This window comes from Lates calcarifer, linkage group LG17 (assembly GCF_001640805.2).
Source record: "Lates calcarifer isolate ASB-BC8 linkage group LG17, TLL_Latcal_v3, whole genome shotgun sequence".
Classification (NCBI taxonomy): domain Eukaryota; kingdom Metazoa; phylum Chordata; class Actinopteri; family Centropomidae; genus Lates; species Lates calcarifer.
In genome coordinates this window covers 18,356,661-18,370,017 of record NC_066849.1, presented here as the reverse complement: position 1 = coordinate 18,370,017, position 13,357 = coordinate 18,356,661, and the positions used below count along the sequence as shown (strand labels likewise).

General features: G+C 38.3%; 1 protein-coding gene and 1 long non-coding RNA gene across 3 annotated transcripts; one reads left to right on the top strand and one right to left on the bottom strand.

Annotated features, from left to right (window-relative positions):
• Positions 1-3,286: 3,286 nt before the first annotated feature.
• LOC108877439 (uncharacterized) lies at positions 3,287-6,479 on the bottom strand. Of its 2 annotated transcripts, none has more exons than XR_007814893.1 (3): positions 6,315-6,479; positions 4,916-5,061; positions 3,287-3,521 (listed from the first exon to the last, which is right to left on the bottom strand). It is a non-coding gene; the product is annotated as an uncharacterized LOC108877439 (long non-coding RNA). The 2 variants fall into 2 exon arrangements; XR_001960096.2 differs by having other exon boundaries at positions 6,329-6,479.
• A 139-nt stretch (positions 6,480-6,618) lies between these two features.
• Positions 6,619-10,860, top strand: gamt (guanidinoacetate N-methyltransferase). Its single transcript, XM_018667475.2, is given in 5 exon segments — positions 6,619-6,931; positions 8,521-8,666; positions 8,792-8,923; positions 9,774-9,884; positions 10,627-10,860. Coding segments are annotated over 5 exon segments (708 nt in total). The 5' UTR covers positions 6,619-6,753; the 3' UTR covers positions 10,768-10,860.
• Positions 10,861-13,357: the final 2,497 nt, after the last annotated feature.

Below are 13,357 nucleotides of genomic sequence, written 5' to 3'. Positions count from 1 at the left end.
ACCACTCAGAAGCATCACCAAATGCACAACACTTGAGTCAAACCTTGAGCTGGACGGTCAACAGCAGCAGAAGGCCAAATCAGGTTCCACCTCTGTCAGCCAAGAACAGAAATCTGAGGCTACAGTGGGCGCAGGCCAGGACCAGCTCTAGCGATTTTGGTGCCGTTGGCAAGATTAGGATTTGGCATCTTATCTGAGTATTGTTGCTGATCATGTTCATCCCTTTATGGCCACAATTTACCATCTTCTAACGCCTACTTCCAGCATGATAATGTGTCACAAAGCAAACACTGTCTCAAACTGGTTTCATGAACATGATAGTGAGTTCAGTGTACTTCAGTGGCCTCCCCAGGAGATTGGCAGAATGAATCTGAAAAATCTGCATTAATGATGTGATGCAGGCATGTCAACATGGAGCAGAATCTTAAAGGAAAGTTTCCAATATCTAGGGGAATCTATGCAACAAAGGACTGAGGCTGTTTTGAGAACAAACGGAGGGACTACCCAGTATAACTACGGTGTTCCTAATAAAGTGAGCATATAAGACATTGTAAGAGATTAAACTATCCAAAAGTATATAAACCAGTTAAAATGAGTTCCACTTAGACCCACTACAACATCAATGTCCAGCTTAAATTTTAATGCATCAATAATAATGATCGATCAACTGAATAATACGGACAGGGACTATTTCTCTGCAGGAGTATTTTTACTTTTGATACTTTTGATAAGTAGCGAGGTATTATTGTTTTATTCTGTGATGAAGCAGTTTTTCCATGAGAAACCAGCCGACAAAACAGTCTGTTCCTAAATATGTAGTCATGTCCTTATTTTCTTGGGTGCAGAAATACATACAAACAGGAAGGCATTCATTTTCAGTGTAGAAATGTGTTTAACTAAAGAGAGAAACTCATATTGTGTTTAGAAACAGTTTTAGAGAGCAGAACCTCTGCCACACTTTCAGTTTTTGAATAGATCGACATCCTATATTGATGTTTTATTGAATTAACTCCTCAGTACTTCCTGAAGGTTCAACAATACCTGCATTCAAGTCATGTGAGATTTAGTGGGAAAAAATGTTCTGCCAGCTGCAAAAAACAATTCATATCAGCCTCTGCTGGCACTAAAAAGTAGGACATTTCTCATAGGCTCATACATCAGCAATTGTGGCACAGTACAGTACTACAGTTTGTTTACTCACAAGGTCTTTGGGAAGATATCTGTTAATATTAAAATACTTTTTGTGCTATTTAATTGCAAAAACTAGATCACATTTGTACACATGGTCTGTCTTTAGTGTGTGATTTGAGACGTGAAAAGTCAAATACACAGTGTACCATGAAATTATTGAGGAACTAATTAACAATAAAAATAGAAATACGCAGATATCCATTTTGGTAGAATTCCCCAAGCTTTTCACAGAGCTTCCGGTGGGAATCATGAGTGTCAGCGTGAATTCACCTTCTCATTCAGTGTAATGTTTGTCTCTGGTAGCTGTTCTTGTTTCTATTTATCTCTTTAATATCACTTTTAGAGGACAATATGAGGTCGCACATCAACATTTATAACAGACTCTCCACTGGGAACAAAAGTCCATCAAAATAACGTGTGTGGGGAAAATATCTTGATTGGGTTTCTCAGAGGAAAGAAATGGGTCCTGTGTTGTTAATAAAGACTCAAAATAGAGCAGGAAGAGGAGAGGGCAATGTCATGTTGGTGTAAATACCCACTGTCCTCTGAGCTGTCAGTAACTACCCTCTTTTCTCTGATTATTTTAGAATAGCGGTTGGCTTATAATCATCGATAAGTACATTAATACATTTATTTATTTTCATATTTCATATTTCTTTTAGCAGACTTTTCAATTTCGCTTTCAAGGTACTAACAGATCTCCAACTCGTCGTCATCTGGTTGGGAGCCTGTTCAGACATTTCTCCTCATCTGACACAGATCCAAGGTTTTCTCCTCAGTGAGTCACATTTTTTAAATTTATATCTGATGTGGAGTGCTACAGTTCAAAATAGATCCTTAGGCATTCGACCTACAGGCAAGATAGTCACAAAAATCAATCTTGCATCATCCATTTGAGATGTTACTACCATAAAGCCACAGACTGCCACAGGACAGCGCCCTCTCCCTGTCGTCTGCAACACAGCAAGCCAGCATATTTCCCTCCAAATCTGAGCCACTATGCCGTATCCAATGGATGAAAACACAAACACCAGAACCAATTAAATGTATATTTGCCAACATTATTAATCGGTCAGAATGTGTTACATCAACTGTGTCTGTGTGTATCTTTCCAGAAACAGTGACCCTGTTATTATGGATCCATTTTTCAATTATTTTTTTAAATGTATAGTGGCTGCCTTTGGTTTATAAATACATTGTCAGACAATCTTTTTTTAATTTACAACATGATATAGACAGATCAATAGTCTGTTAAATGGGAGGTTAAATTATTTAATAAATAGCCCATTAGGTTTTAAATGTTTCACTTTCTACTTGCCACAGTCGGATACTGGAAATAAACTCAAGCAAGATGAGCAAGATAATAAATTCACTGTAATCTCCCTAACAATGACTGTCCAATATTAAAATGCTAACTCACAATGGTAGCACAGTATAATAATAATAACAGTAATAATCATATAATAATTATGGGCTAGGACAGAGAGCAGCGAAGATGAGTAGTGCCACACCGTATTCAAATGATTTGCAAATGACATTCTGAGTGTTTGTTGTATCTTGTTTGAAGCATTTATGAGTGGAGTTTACCTCACAGTAAAGAAGGATAAAACTATGATGGTTTAAACTGCTCAACAGGCTGACTGAGTGTGTTTTTCTGTGACACATTACAGCTGATAATGTACATTTTAAACTATACATAGGATCATTTTGATTTTATTAACTTAATCTGCTCAGTTTGGCAGTTCAGTTTCACCGTCACTGGCACATTTCTATAATCTGTCAAGATGTGAAGAGACAGAGGTGAAAACTACCCCTCATGATCCAGTAGTAAATGCCACTAGGGGGCTAATGTGCACAGTTTACCAACTGGAGGATCATATTTTCAGACAACTGGATTTGACATAAATGTGTAATATGTTTTAAAACAAAGGGGAGAAAATTGTCATAAGCTTGCTGGAGTTAAACCTATTCATAAATAATATGAGGTTACCATATTTAATTCTGCAACTATGTGTCCAGTGACTTTAAGACTATCAAACTCACACAGCCTAACTGTTCACCTCAGTTTTCCACAACTTTGCACCAGTCTATTGCCTTTCAGGATTTATTTAAAAATTATAACCTTTTCATTTTGGGCCCCAAGTCACTTTACATTCTGAAAAATGTGAGAAATGTCCTTGAGTGTGAATTGAAAAAACGCAAAGGGACCTCTGCACTGACTGATAAAGAAATGAAGGATTATCAGGGTGACCTGTGGAAGACGGTCCATCTTCTGCCCTTTGACTCTGATAACTGGACGTCACCTTTAGTTTGAGATTGACGGAGAATTGCTGAGGGCAGCAGCAGCAGCAGCGTGTTAAACATGAGTGACAAAACAGAGAAAGAGCAAAGCAGGAGACCTGAATAAAAATAGGTCACTTAATAAAACAGCTAGTCTCTAGTATTGATACAGCATTGTTTTGAAAAATAAATGTGGGTGAGAGTATAACAAAGAGGGAGTGTGATTCAGTGTTTGCTCCCATCTGAATATGATACATTTTACAACACTCAAGCAGAAGCAAACTGGTCACTAAGAACATGAGATAGAAGGAAATTTAAATGTTATTGATATGTTATAGTGTCATTACATGTAAATTAAAATAATATTAGGATACATAGGAGATTTACATCATGTAAGGTTAGGAGTTATTCAGCATTAAGGTCTCAAGGAGTAAATAAATCCTTAAATATATTCTTTATTTCACAGAGTAGCACCATTTAAAACATCAGGTTGATGTTTTAAAAAAGAGTATTTTATCTAATCCTAGTTTGTTTTTATTATGTTGCTTGAATGGTTATTTTAACAGCTTATATTCAGTTTTAATATGAAATGTAGTTTGGTCTTATATGTTTTGATAATCAGTGCTTCATTTCCATGTTTTTATAGATGAATAAACTGAAGCTTGAACCTCAGAACATTCAGTTGGCAGTTTATTAGGTACACCTAACTAAAGCTAAGGTAGACTAATACAACATTTATCCTGTGATAAATCCTGTTTTTATGAAGGTCATGCTGTTCAGTTTGTGTTGAAATCATTTAAGAGAGGTGGTGAATTAACTGTATGATCATTCTGGAGGATGTAATTTGTGGTGCTGTTGAACTGGATTACATTATTCAGAGAGGTGTTACATGCACAATACTTAAAACATGGGTCTTAAGATGCTTTTCAAATATTTTATGCAGTTATTTAACCATCATGTGACTTTGAGAAAGCCTAATCTGAAGTAGAGAAATGCATTTATCTTTCAGTTTAGACCTTGGACCAGTTGACTGTTCCTGTTCTGAGGACATGAGGGTCTTTATAGTGGTGTGAAGGGTTAGCAACTGTGTAATGTGTTGTAAGTCATATTATGCACTGGATACAACTAAGACCCTTGAAACTACTGTAATTGAAATCAATGGAAATGATTCTAGTCAGGTTTTACTCTCAGCTGCCCAAGTGGTTCTGCAATTCAATATCAACATTTACAGAAGTGAGACATTTCCTAGGACTATAACTCATCAAATGGTTTCAAATGGGCTTTTTGGAGTCTGTGACATGACAACACTTGAGAACAGCAGAATAAAAGTAATGGTTTATTGTTTCCCTATGTCGGGTGGCTGCAGTTGCTGCATGAATGTGAGTTTCTGTGGAAATAAGTGCGAATGAAGAGCCTCGTGTGAGAGTGGTAGGTGGATAAAAACCTGTGATTTGATGAGGACCCTCACTGAGGAGCCGGTCCCACTCAGCTTCACCTAATGGGAGTGAAGAGGATGATGGGTAACCAGGGCAGAGGGGCTGTGAAGATGATCAGATGATACATTTTTGACCGTCACGCCGTCTCATTGTGCTGTGAATCATATAACACACAACAAAAGGCTAAGTGACATTGAAAAATAGACAAATTCTAGGTTTAGTAGAGGGTTGTAAAAACTTTATTACAGCATCTTTGTATTCATCAGGAAATTAAATAATCATCAATACACATTATTTTCTGGTCTAATCACTTTAATCCCTTAATTGATTTGTTCATAAAATGTAAGAAATTGGAAAAATGCCCATAGTAATTAGTAGTAAATTTACAGTGATGTTATAATGCTAATTTTATATAATGATAATTTTATAGGTCTACAATATCCCAGAAGGAATAATATTTGCACACCATCATCCCAGAGAAGACAACGTGGCAGCAAAAACAGCTGTGAACCTGAAGACAGTTTAAACTCTGCGAACTAAAAAAAAAAAAATAAATAAAAAAAAAATATATATATATATATATATATATATATTAGAGCAGTAACACAGTTATGAAGTGTTTTTTTATGAGTGTGAATACTTTCACTAATCTGATAAAGGCTCTCTTTATGCTCCATATCAAGTTGATCAGGCTGCTCAAATGATGTTATGCAACAGGAGCAAATGCTCAACATTGTGTGAATAAGATCTAGTGCAATGGTTGACTCCAGCTGTCCATGCCAACACTCAGAGAGCAGAAAACACAAAGAGCTCTCACTCTGCTGCTAAAAGGAAAGTGAATGTTGGACTTACATTGATTTGACAGAGCCACAACTGTAAATGGACGGTAATGTTGCTTTACATCTTCTGGATGTGTAATTAGGTGACGGTTTGTTGAAACACAAGTCATAATAAATTTATGCTGTCATTTAATACATACCTAATTACTACATAGTCTTTAAGAGCCCTCTGTATTGCACCTTTAAATGATTACACTGGCCTGACATTGCTTATGCTTCCTTGCCAATGTCTAAAAACCATCAGAAAAACGTAAGAAATTTGCATTGTGTAGCATTACTTGATTACAATCGACATGTAAATGAAGCTTACTAAAAAAACAACTGCATAAAGGTATTTTTCAATCTCTAGAGAGCTGCGCATACAAGGGCTTTCTTAAATGCGTATGCTTCATTGTTAATATAACAAGCTGAGAGGAGCAAACTTACAGTTTTCACTGTAATGAAGCAATTTCAAAAGTGTTTTTCTTGTTACTATGGTGGCCTTGAGGGCCAAAATACATTTCATAAAACAAAACATTTCACAAAACACAGCTACATTTAATTGACCTTTAAACTGTCACCGACCCACCTAAGCACACCTACCCACAACCCCAAGTGTTGTCCCAACCTTGGCAAAACCTGAAGTGTCATATGTGTTAGTGAAGTGTTTTGGTCCTCAGGGCCACCGTTGTTTACTTCAACACAGCTGTTCCAGGGTTTAGCATCACTTAGGAAACATCTGAGCCTGAAAAACAGTGTAAGTCAGTCAAAACCCAAGACGTGACACGCTAAAGTGAGGCAGTTATTTACCACTGAGTGAAGCATCGCGTCTACTGAGGATCTCGGACGCCGCCGTCATCATCCCCTCTTGGTACGTGTGCCTTTTGACCCCTTAGTGAAACTCCGGCGGTGTCAGCACTTCTGAACCTGATATAAACTGCCGCCTCGTTCATTTCACCCTCTTCTGTCTGCCAAACCGTTCACCTGAACCCACCAACAACCACTGCCTCCTCCATAACAAAACAAAAATGACCACCGCTGCTCAGCCTATCTTCTCAAAGGGGGAGGACTGCAAGGCCTCCTGGCATGACGCTAACGCCGGATACAATGAAACCGACACACACCTGGAGATCATGGGCAAACCCGTGATGGAACGTTGGGAGACCCCGTACATGCACTCCCTGGCGACCGTTGCGGCCTCAAAAGGTAAAAGTGGCAGTTTTAGGAACTCGACGTTGATGGTGCATCCATTATCGGACAACAATAGACTAGTGCCATTTTCTGTTATGAGTGGTTTGTAAACAGCCATAGTTCATCATATATATCATTTATGTTGCTGTAAAGTGAAATAAAACACAAAATAAAATATATTCTCTGTTAGCATGCTGCACTCCAATTGCCGTAGAATATGGAGTGAGGTGTTAAAAAACTGATTTTCATAGATGTTGAAAAATCACACGATCAATCTTTAAAATGCATTTGTGAAAATATGAATCAGGCTAAATTTTTTTGCGCATATATTATCTACAAACACATAAATTCTTGGTGATCTTGAGGAACACGTGTGAGAGTGTGAGCAGCATGGTGCTCAGAGTTGGGTGAGTACTACAGCAGCTGTTACACTACTCACGAGAAGTCTGCAGGGTTAAACAGCTCATCGGCTCACAGCTTTATGTGAAAATAGACTGATCCACACACGCCCTCGCAGACATGTGGGAAGAGAGAAAGCATGTGCACAAAAAAAAAAAAAATAATAATAATAAAAATTGCACAATATTGCAAAAATGCACGAGTTTAAAACTTTGTTTTAAGTCATGTGCATGACACTAAAAATACATTTTCTTTCTATAATATTGATGTTGTCCACTAAGCTACATAATTTCTGCAAGTATAGCCTAGATCCATTCTGGCAAATCACATTGAATTTGTTAAATGCATGTTTTGACAGTTTACTTGGTGTATTAGAATTTTATTTGACAAGTATTTTTACCTGTCAAAATATGAAAAAGTTATTTTGCATGGACATCATTTTCACATGTCAAATGGGAAGTGTCACATTTTGTTTTTCTGTTGACATTTTTGGCCTTATTTGCACCATTTTTTTCACAAGTCTAAACAAAATGAACACATTTTAAATTTGAATATTAAAGTGTGCTGCTGTGACAGGTCAAGCAACAACAAATAGCCTTTACTCTTCATCTATTTATATGCTTCTCTGAAATGAAACCCTTTGGCCTTTCTGTCCAGCCACATGTTACAACCAACCGGCTGTCCCTCCACACACCCAGCAGAGGGAGAAAACTTAAACCAAACAGTAAAACTCAGTGTAACATTATCAGACAGCGTGGTCTGTCAACAGAAAGAGTGTGAGCAGCAACACAGCCGGTCAGTAATGGCTCAAAAAAAATGCTGTTGCTGTGTCAATGAGGCCAAAAACAACATGTTTCAGTGGAGGCTGGACTGGAGCAGTGGAGCCCAGTTAACTTTGTAGGGAACCAGACAGTTTTTTGTCTTTGGTTTTCTTTTGTTTTGGGGACATTTTATGAGTAGCGGGACAGGTATGTGCATTGCATTGTATTTTATGTGCCAGGATGCCAGAAACTGAACTTTTGATGAACAAAAACTATTACAGATGTTGAACAGATTTGTCACAAAGGACGGGAAATAGACTGAACTCTGTGCCTCATGTTTTCTCACACGCAGTAACCAAGGATATATGCAGGGAGAGATATTCTCACATTGAAACACTGCAAAGCTTCAGCAGGTTGACATTTTCTCCTCTTTTTGTCTGGCAGGCGGTCGGGTTCTGGAGATCGGTTTCGGCATGGCCATTGCCGCCACTAAACTCGAGTCTTTCCCCATCGAGGAGCACTGGATCATCGAGTGCAACGACGGTGTCTTTGCCAGACTGGAGAACTGGGCCAAGTCTCAGCCCCATAAGGTCAGCAGACTCTGATAATATCAGCGCAGATATGCTGGTTGGAGTCTGGTGTATCAAGCGTTTATTGTTCCTATCCTTGAAAGTGAAGATGCTGATTAGTGAAACTGGTGATTCTGTCGCTGCAGGTCGTCCCTCTGAAGGGTCTTTGGGAAGACGTTGTTCCCACCCTGCCAGACAACCACTTTGATGGTAAGAAATCAAACCAGATTTAGGTGAAATCTGATTACATTGGGGGCAAGACACTGCAGGTGAATAGGGTAAAAATTTTAGGTAATAGATATCATCATGAAACTTACTAAGTGAATCACTTACATTAAGACAATTACTTTTTGTATTACAAGTTTGCTGGATGTTTAAATATGTAAATTATGGATTATCTAATTTAAAAATGTGCTAATTTACATACATGCAACAGAAATCTCTTTTTATCACTCCAGAAATCAGAAAACACTGTCAACATCCATAAAAACAAACTCTATAAAAACATTCAGAATATAGACAGGAATAAAACTGGACAGTTTGGTGTGAGAGCTACTACAGTAGAGATTCCTGGCTTAGAGTATGAGAACATTCTCATTTGAGAAACGGCTTTAAGATACGTATTGTAACTGAATCTGCAGATGCAAACAGACAAAGTTAGTAAAATAAACACCTAAATGTGACTTTTTTATTTCCACATTTTATGGAAGCAAATAGCCACAACCTCAAACTGACCAGTGCATGAAAATGTAAACACAGTCAACTGGAACATTTTCACATTTCACTGAAGGATAAAAAGGCATAAAGAAGCATTGATGAAAATCCTGTATGACACAATTCTGGCACATGTTTGAGGATAATAATCACTGAATACGTGGAGTTGTTTCCATGAAAAGTGAATTAAACATCCCGATTGATGCAAAACATATCATGTATCAGTCACAAACATGAACAGACAATAGAGATGACTTTATGTAAAGATACTGGCAGCAGCTCACAGAACGCAGATACATTTAACAGAGATCACATCAACATCATGTTTCACTCACACAGGATCGTTTGTCTTCTTGAGGTCATATCCCCAACAGAAGGGCTGATTGATTTGTTGGTTTGTGTGTTTGTCTGCAGGGTCACGCTCACAGGATGCTGAAGCCCGGAGGAGTCCTCACCTACTGCAACCTGACCTCCTGGGGCGAGCTGCTCAAGTCCAAATACGACAACATTGAGAAGATGTTTGAGGTCGGTCACCTTCATTTCCTCCTCAAGGATAAGAAATCTAATTTAACCTATAGACTGCACACAGCATGTTTGATATACTAATCATTAAAGTAGGTGCTTTATGAGAAATAAACATTTTACTTCTTTACACTGGCAGGAAAGGTCAATGTACTGTGACTTAATAATGCAAGTTTTTGAGTAATTTTGTCGCCTTAAATCTCTTTAAATTCATCTGTTGTGTAGAACTGACACACAGCTTGACACATGAAATATCAAGGTTATGTTCAGGATGTAGTGTATGTTTTAGTTTTTATGAGCTGAGGAAAGTGAGTTTAGACTTGCTAACCCTTAAAAAGGCAGCTAGTTTGGTTTCAGTGTAGAGTTTTCTGTGGTGCAGTAAATGGAACATTCAGTTTATTTTTTGCATGAGACATGTAAACGTTCAAGTTACTGAGTGCTGAGGTGTAATAAACAGCAGTATAATCATTCAGTCTCTAGTGTTGGTTGAACTGCACCTCTGTATCTGTAGAGGTTGATTATTCTCCCTGTTTTGTAAAGTGTATTTCAACAGGACTCTCCTGATTCTATCATGGTTGTATTCATCAGTGAACCTTAGTGCTGAGTTCACGTGTCCGTGAGGGTTTGAATTGAGTGCGACCTGCGTTACATGCTGCGATAATTTCAGAGTAAATAATAAACGGGATCAGGCCGATAAAGCCACGAGCTGCCTCGCACTGACCGACTGTCTGTTAATGATTTTCAGGAGACCCAGGTGCCTCATCTACTCCAAGCTGGCTTCAAGAAGGAGAAGATTAGCACCACCACCATGGACATTGTACCACCCACTGAATGCAAATACTATTCTTTCAATAAGATGATCACTCCCACCATCATCAAAGAGTAAAATCTGAAGAAACAGCTGCAACCTTTTTTTTTTACTCTAAAGTTCCCTTCCTGATTTCACACATTTCAATAAAACCAAGTCCATCCAAACTCAGTTAACAGGTGCTTTTCTTCATTAAAGTTATTTTTGACATCTGTTTCTGTTTTGGTTTCAGACTTCCAGCCTCTGTCTGGACTGTAATTTGTTGTTTTTCGGTGTTCAGTCTGATCATGTAGCCGCTCTGTCCCAGAGGACTGTGCCACATCTCTCCACCGATGTTCTTCACAGTAACAAATATGTGAGACAACGGCAGACTGAAACCACCAAAAATGCATTAACACCCCACTGAGCCTAGTCTGTTTTAGCTCTTACCTCACCACCAGCTTTTTTTTTGTCATGCACAGCCCAGTTTCAGACCAAGCAGCAGATAAATTACTACATGTTTCTGTCGAGAACTTCAGAGAGTAAAGTCTAAGATTCAAACATCTTACTCCAGTTTCACGGTTAGACTCTGCAGCCTCTCGTTAACAGCAGTCAAATTTGACTACAAAAGTTTGTAATCACTCAGTATTATGAATGTCAGGGGCATGGTTTTCCAAGCTTAATGAGTAGTTTTCACAATTAACATTACATGAACATTAAAGGGAAAACAACAGGGAACGGTCTCCTAAATCTGTAGCTGCAATTTTATCACACACCAGCAAACTGGGAATTAAGAGTACTGACAGTACATGTGTGTAATTACATGTGCACTGGTTTCACACAACAAGTGTTTACTGTTCAGCTTCCTGCAGAGTGAAAAGCCTGCATTTAAAACATGATGTTAGCAGTTAAATAGTCCAGTGAGATGGACACAGAGTACAGTATGTTTTAATTTATGGCTGTAGATAACAGCACATGTTATCTGAACTCGTGGGAATAAGTTACCACCTGGCCAGGACGCATTAATCATTTAGTCGGGTGGATGATGCAACACTCGGGCTGCGGTCAGGTGGGAAACTACAGCAGCTGGTGGAGCTCAGATCTGAATCGGGAGCACATGGACTCTTGTATTTTAGGAAGTTAGTCGACGATCTCGTACAGAGAAACATGAAGAGGCAGAAACAGAACAAGCAAGAAATTAACACTAAGACCAGTGACAATTAGCCAGTTTTCAAGCGACGACATCTTCTGGTTGCAGCTTCTTAACGTGACGATTTGCTGTTTTTCTTGGTCATGTGGTTGTAAACTGAATCTTTTTGGGGGTTTGGACTGTTGGTCAGATAAAATGAGATGTCAAGATGCCTCACTGGCCTTTGGGAAATTGGAATCGACACTATTTTCAAACGACTAATCAATAAAGCAATGAATAAATAACCAACTAAGCTGATAATGAAAGTGTGCTACTGTAGTTTGTAACCTGTAGAGGTGGGGCAAATTTGAGATATAGTGATATATTTATTTGTGGTGTGTGGTCTCCTGTGATTTGGAGGTAGAGGAGTTTCCCTTCTTCGCTAGACATTTGACTGAATATCACAGATAACAACCAACAAGATACTGCTGTACAGAAATGTTAAAAATAAGTGTCTCCATTACATCGTTGGATCTTAGTCACTCTTTTAGAACCACATTCAAGAGATCCTTATCATACATGTCCATTAAACAAAAGAATACAACCCAGTGCTCATCAGTGTTTTTTTAACTCACAAATATCAACCTTAAAAATTCTATATTAGTTGGATCTATGCACAGTTCAGAGGTTTTATATCAGTTTTCTAAATTAAATGTCAATGAATCCAACAGGCCTGAAAAAAAAATGAAAAAATGAAAGAATCTCTGTAACTGGGTTTACATTATAAAGATTCAGTTTTAAAATGTAACACATGAATCAATCGTTAACTAGCATGTGGTAACAGTTCCACTTTCATCTTTTTCAACCTGCACAACCATCACGGCACAAACGCACTCATCCACAGCAACTTAGGATTTAAATGTGTCACACATGAACACTTTAGTGTCGCAGAGTTGAACCTGTGATCCTGTTGATTCACACGAAAGATGCATAAATCAACTCTGCATACATGAAGCCAAATACACTGAACACTGCACAGACACAGAGAAACTCACCTCCAACCACATAACCTCACATCATATTTGTTTGTACAGTGTTCTGACAGAGTTAAACAGCACTCAGGGTTAACACAATAAAAATTCATTGTACCTTTAACAGCTGCTGAGCGCGGACACACAACAGTGAAGGTCAGAGCTGGTGGTCACAGGAGCCACCTAGTGGCTCAAATGTGACTCTTAATGACACAACAGACTGTACCACAATGTATTTTCATGTAAGCCCAGTTTATTGAAAATATTATTTGAGATATTGTAGTATGCCACTCATATCTCATGTTTATGACTGATTGAGTTACATGGCTACTTTAATTCAAGTTAAACTCAAACAATTTAAACTCTGACACAAGCATAAACCTTGTGAGTAACAAGCTGACATACAGCGTGTTCTTCCCGTTACAGAAACAGCCTCCAGATAATACAACTGATCTACAGAAGCAGAGAAACTGCACTGAGTGACAGCTGCTGTGTTTGGTTGAAAATAAGTGCCACTGAACTGTGTGTG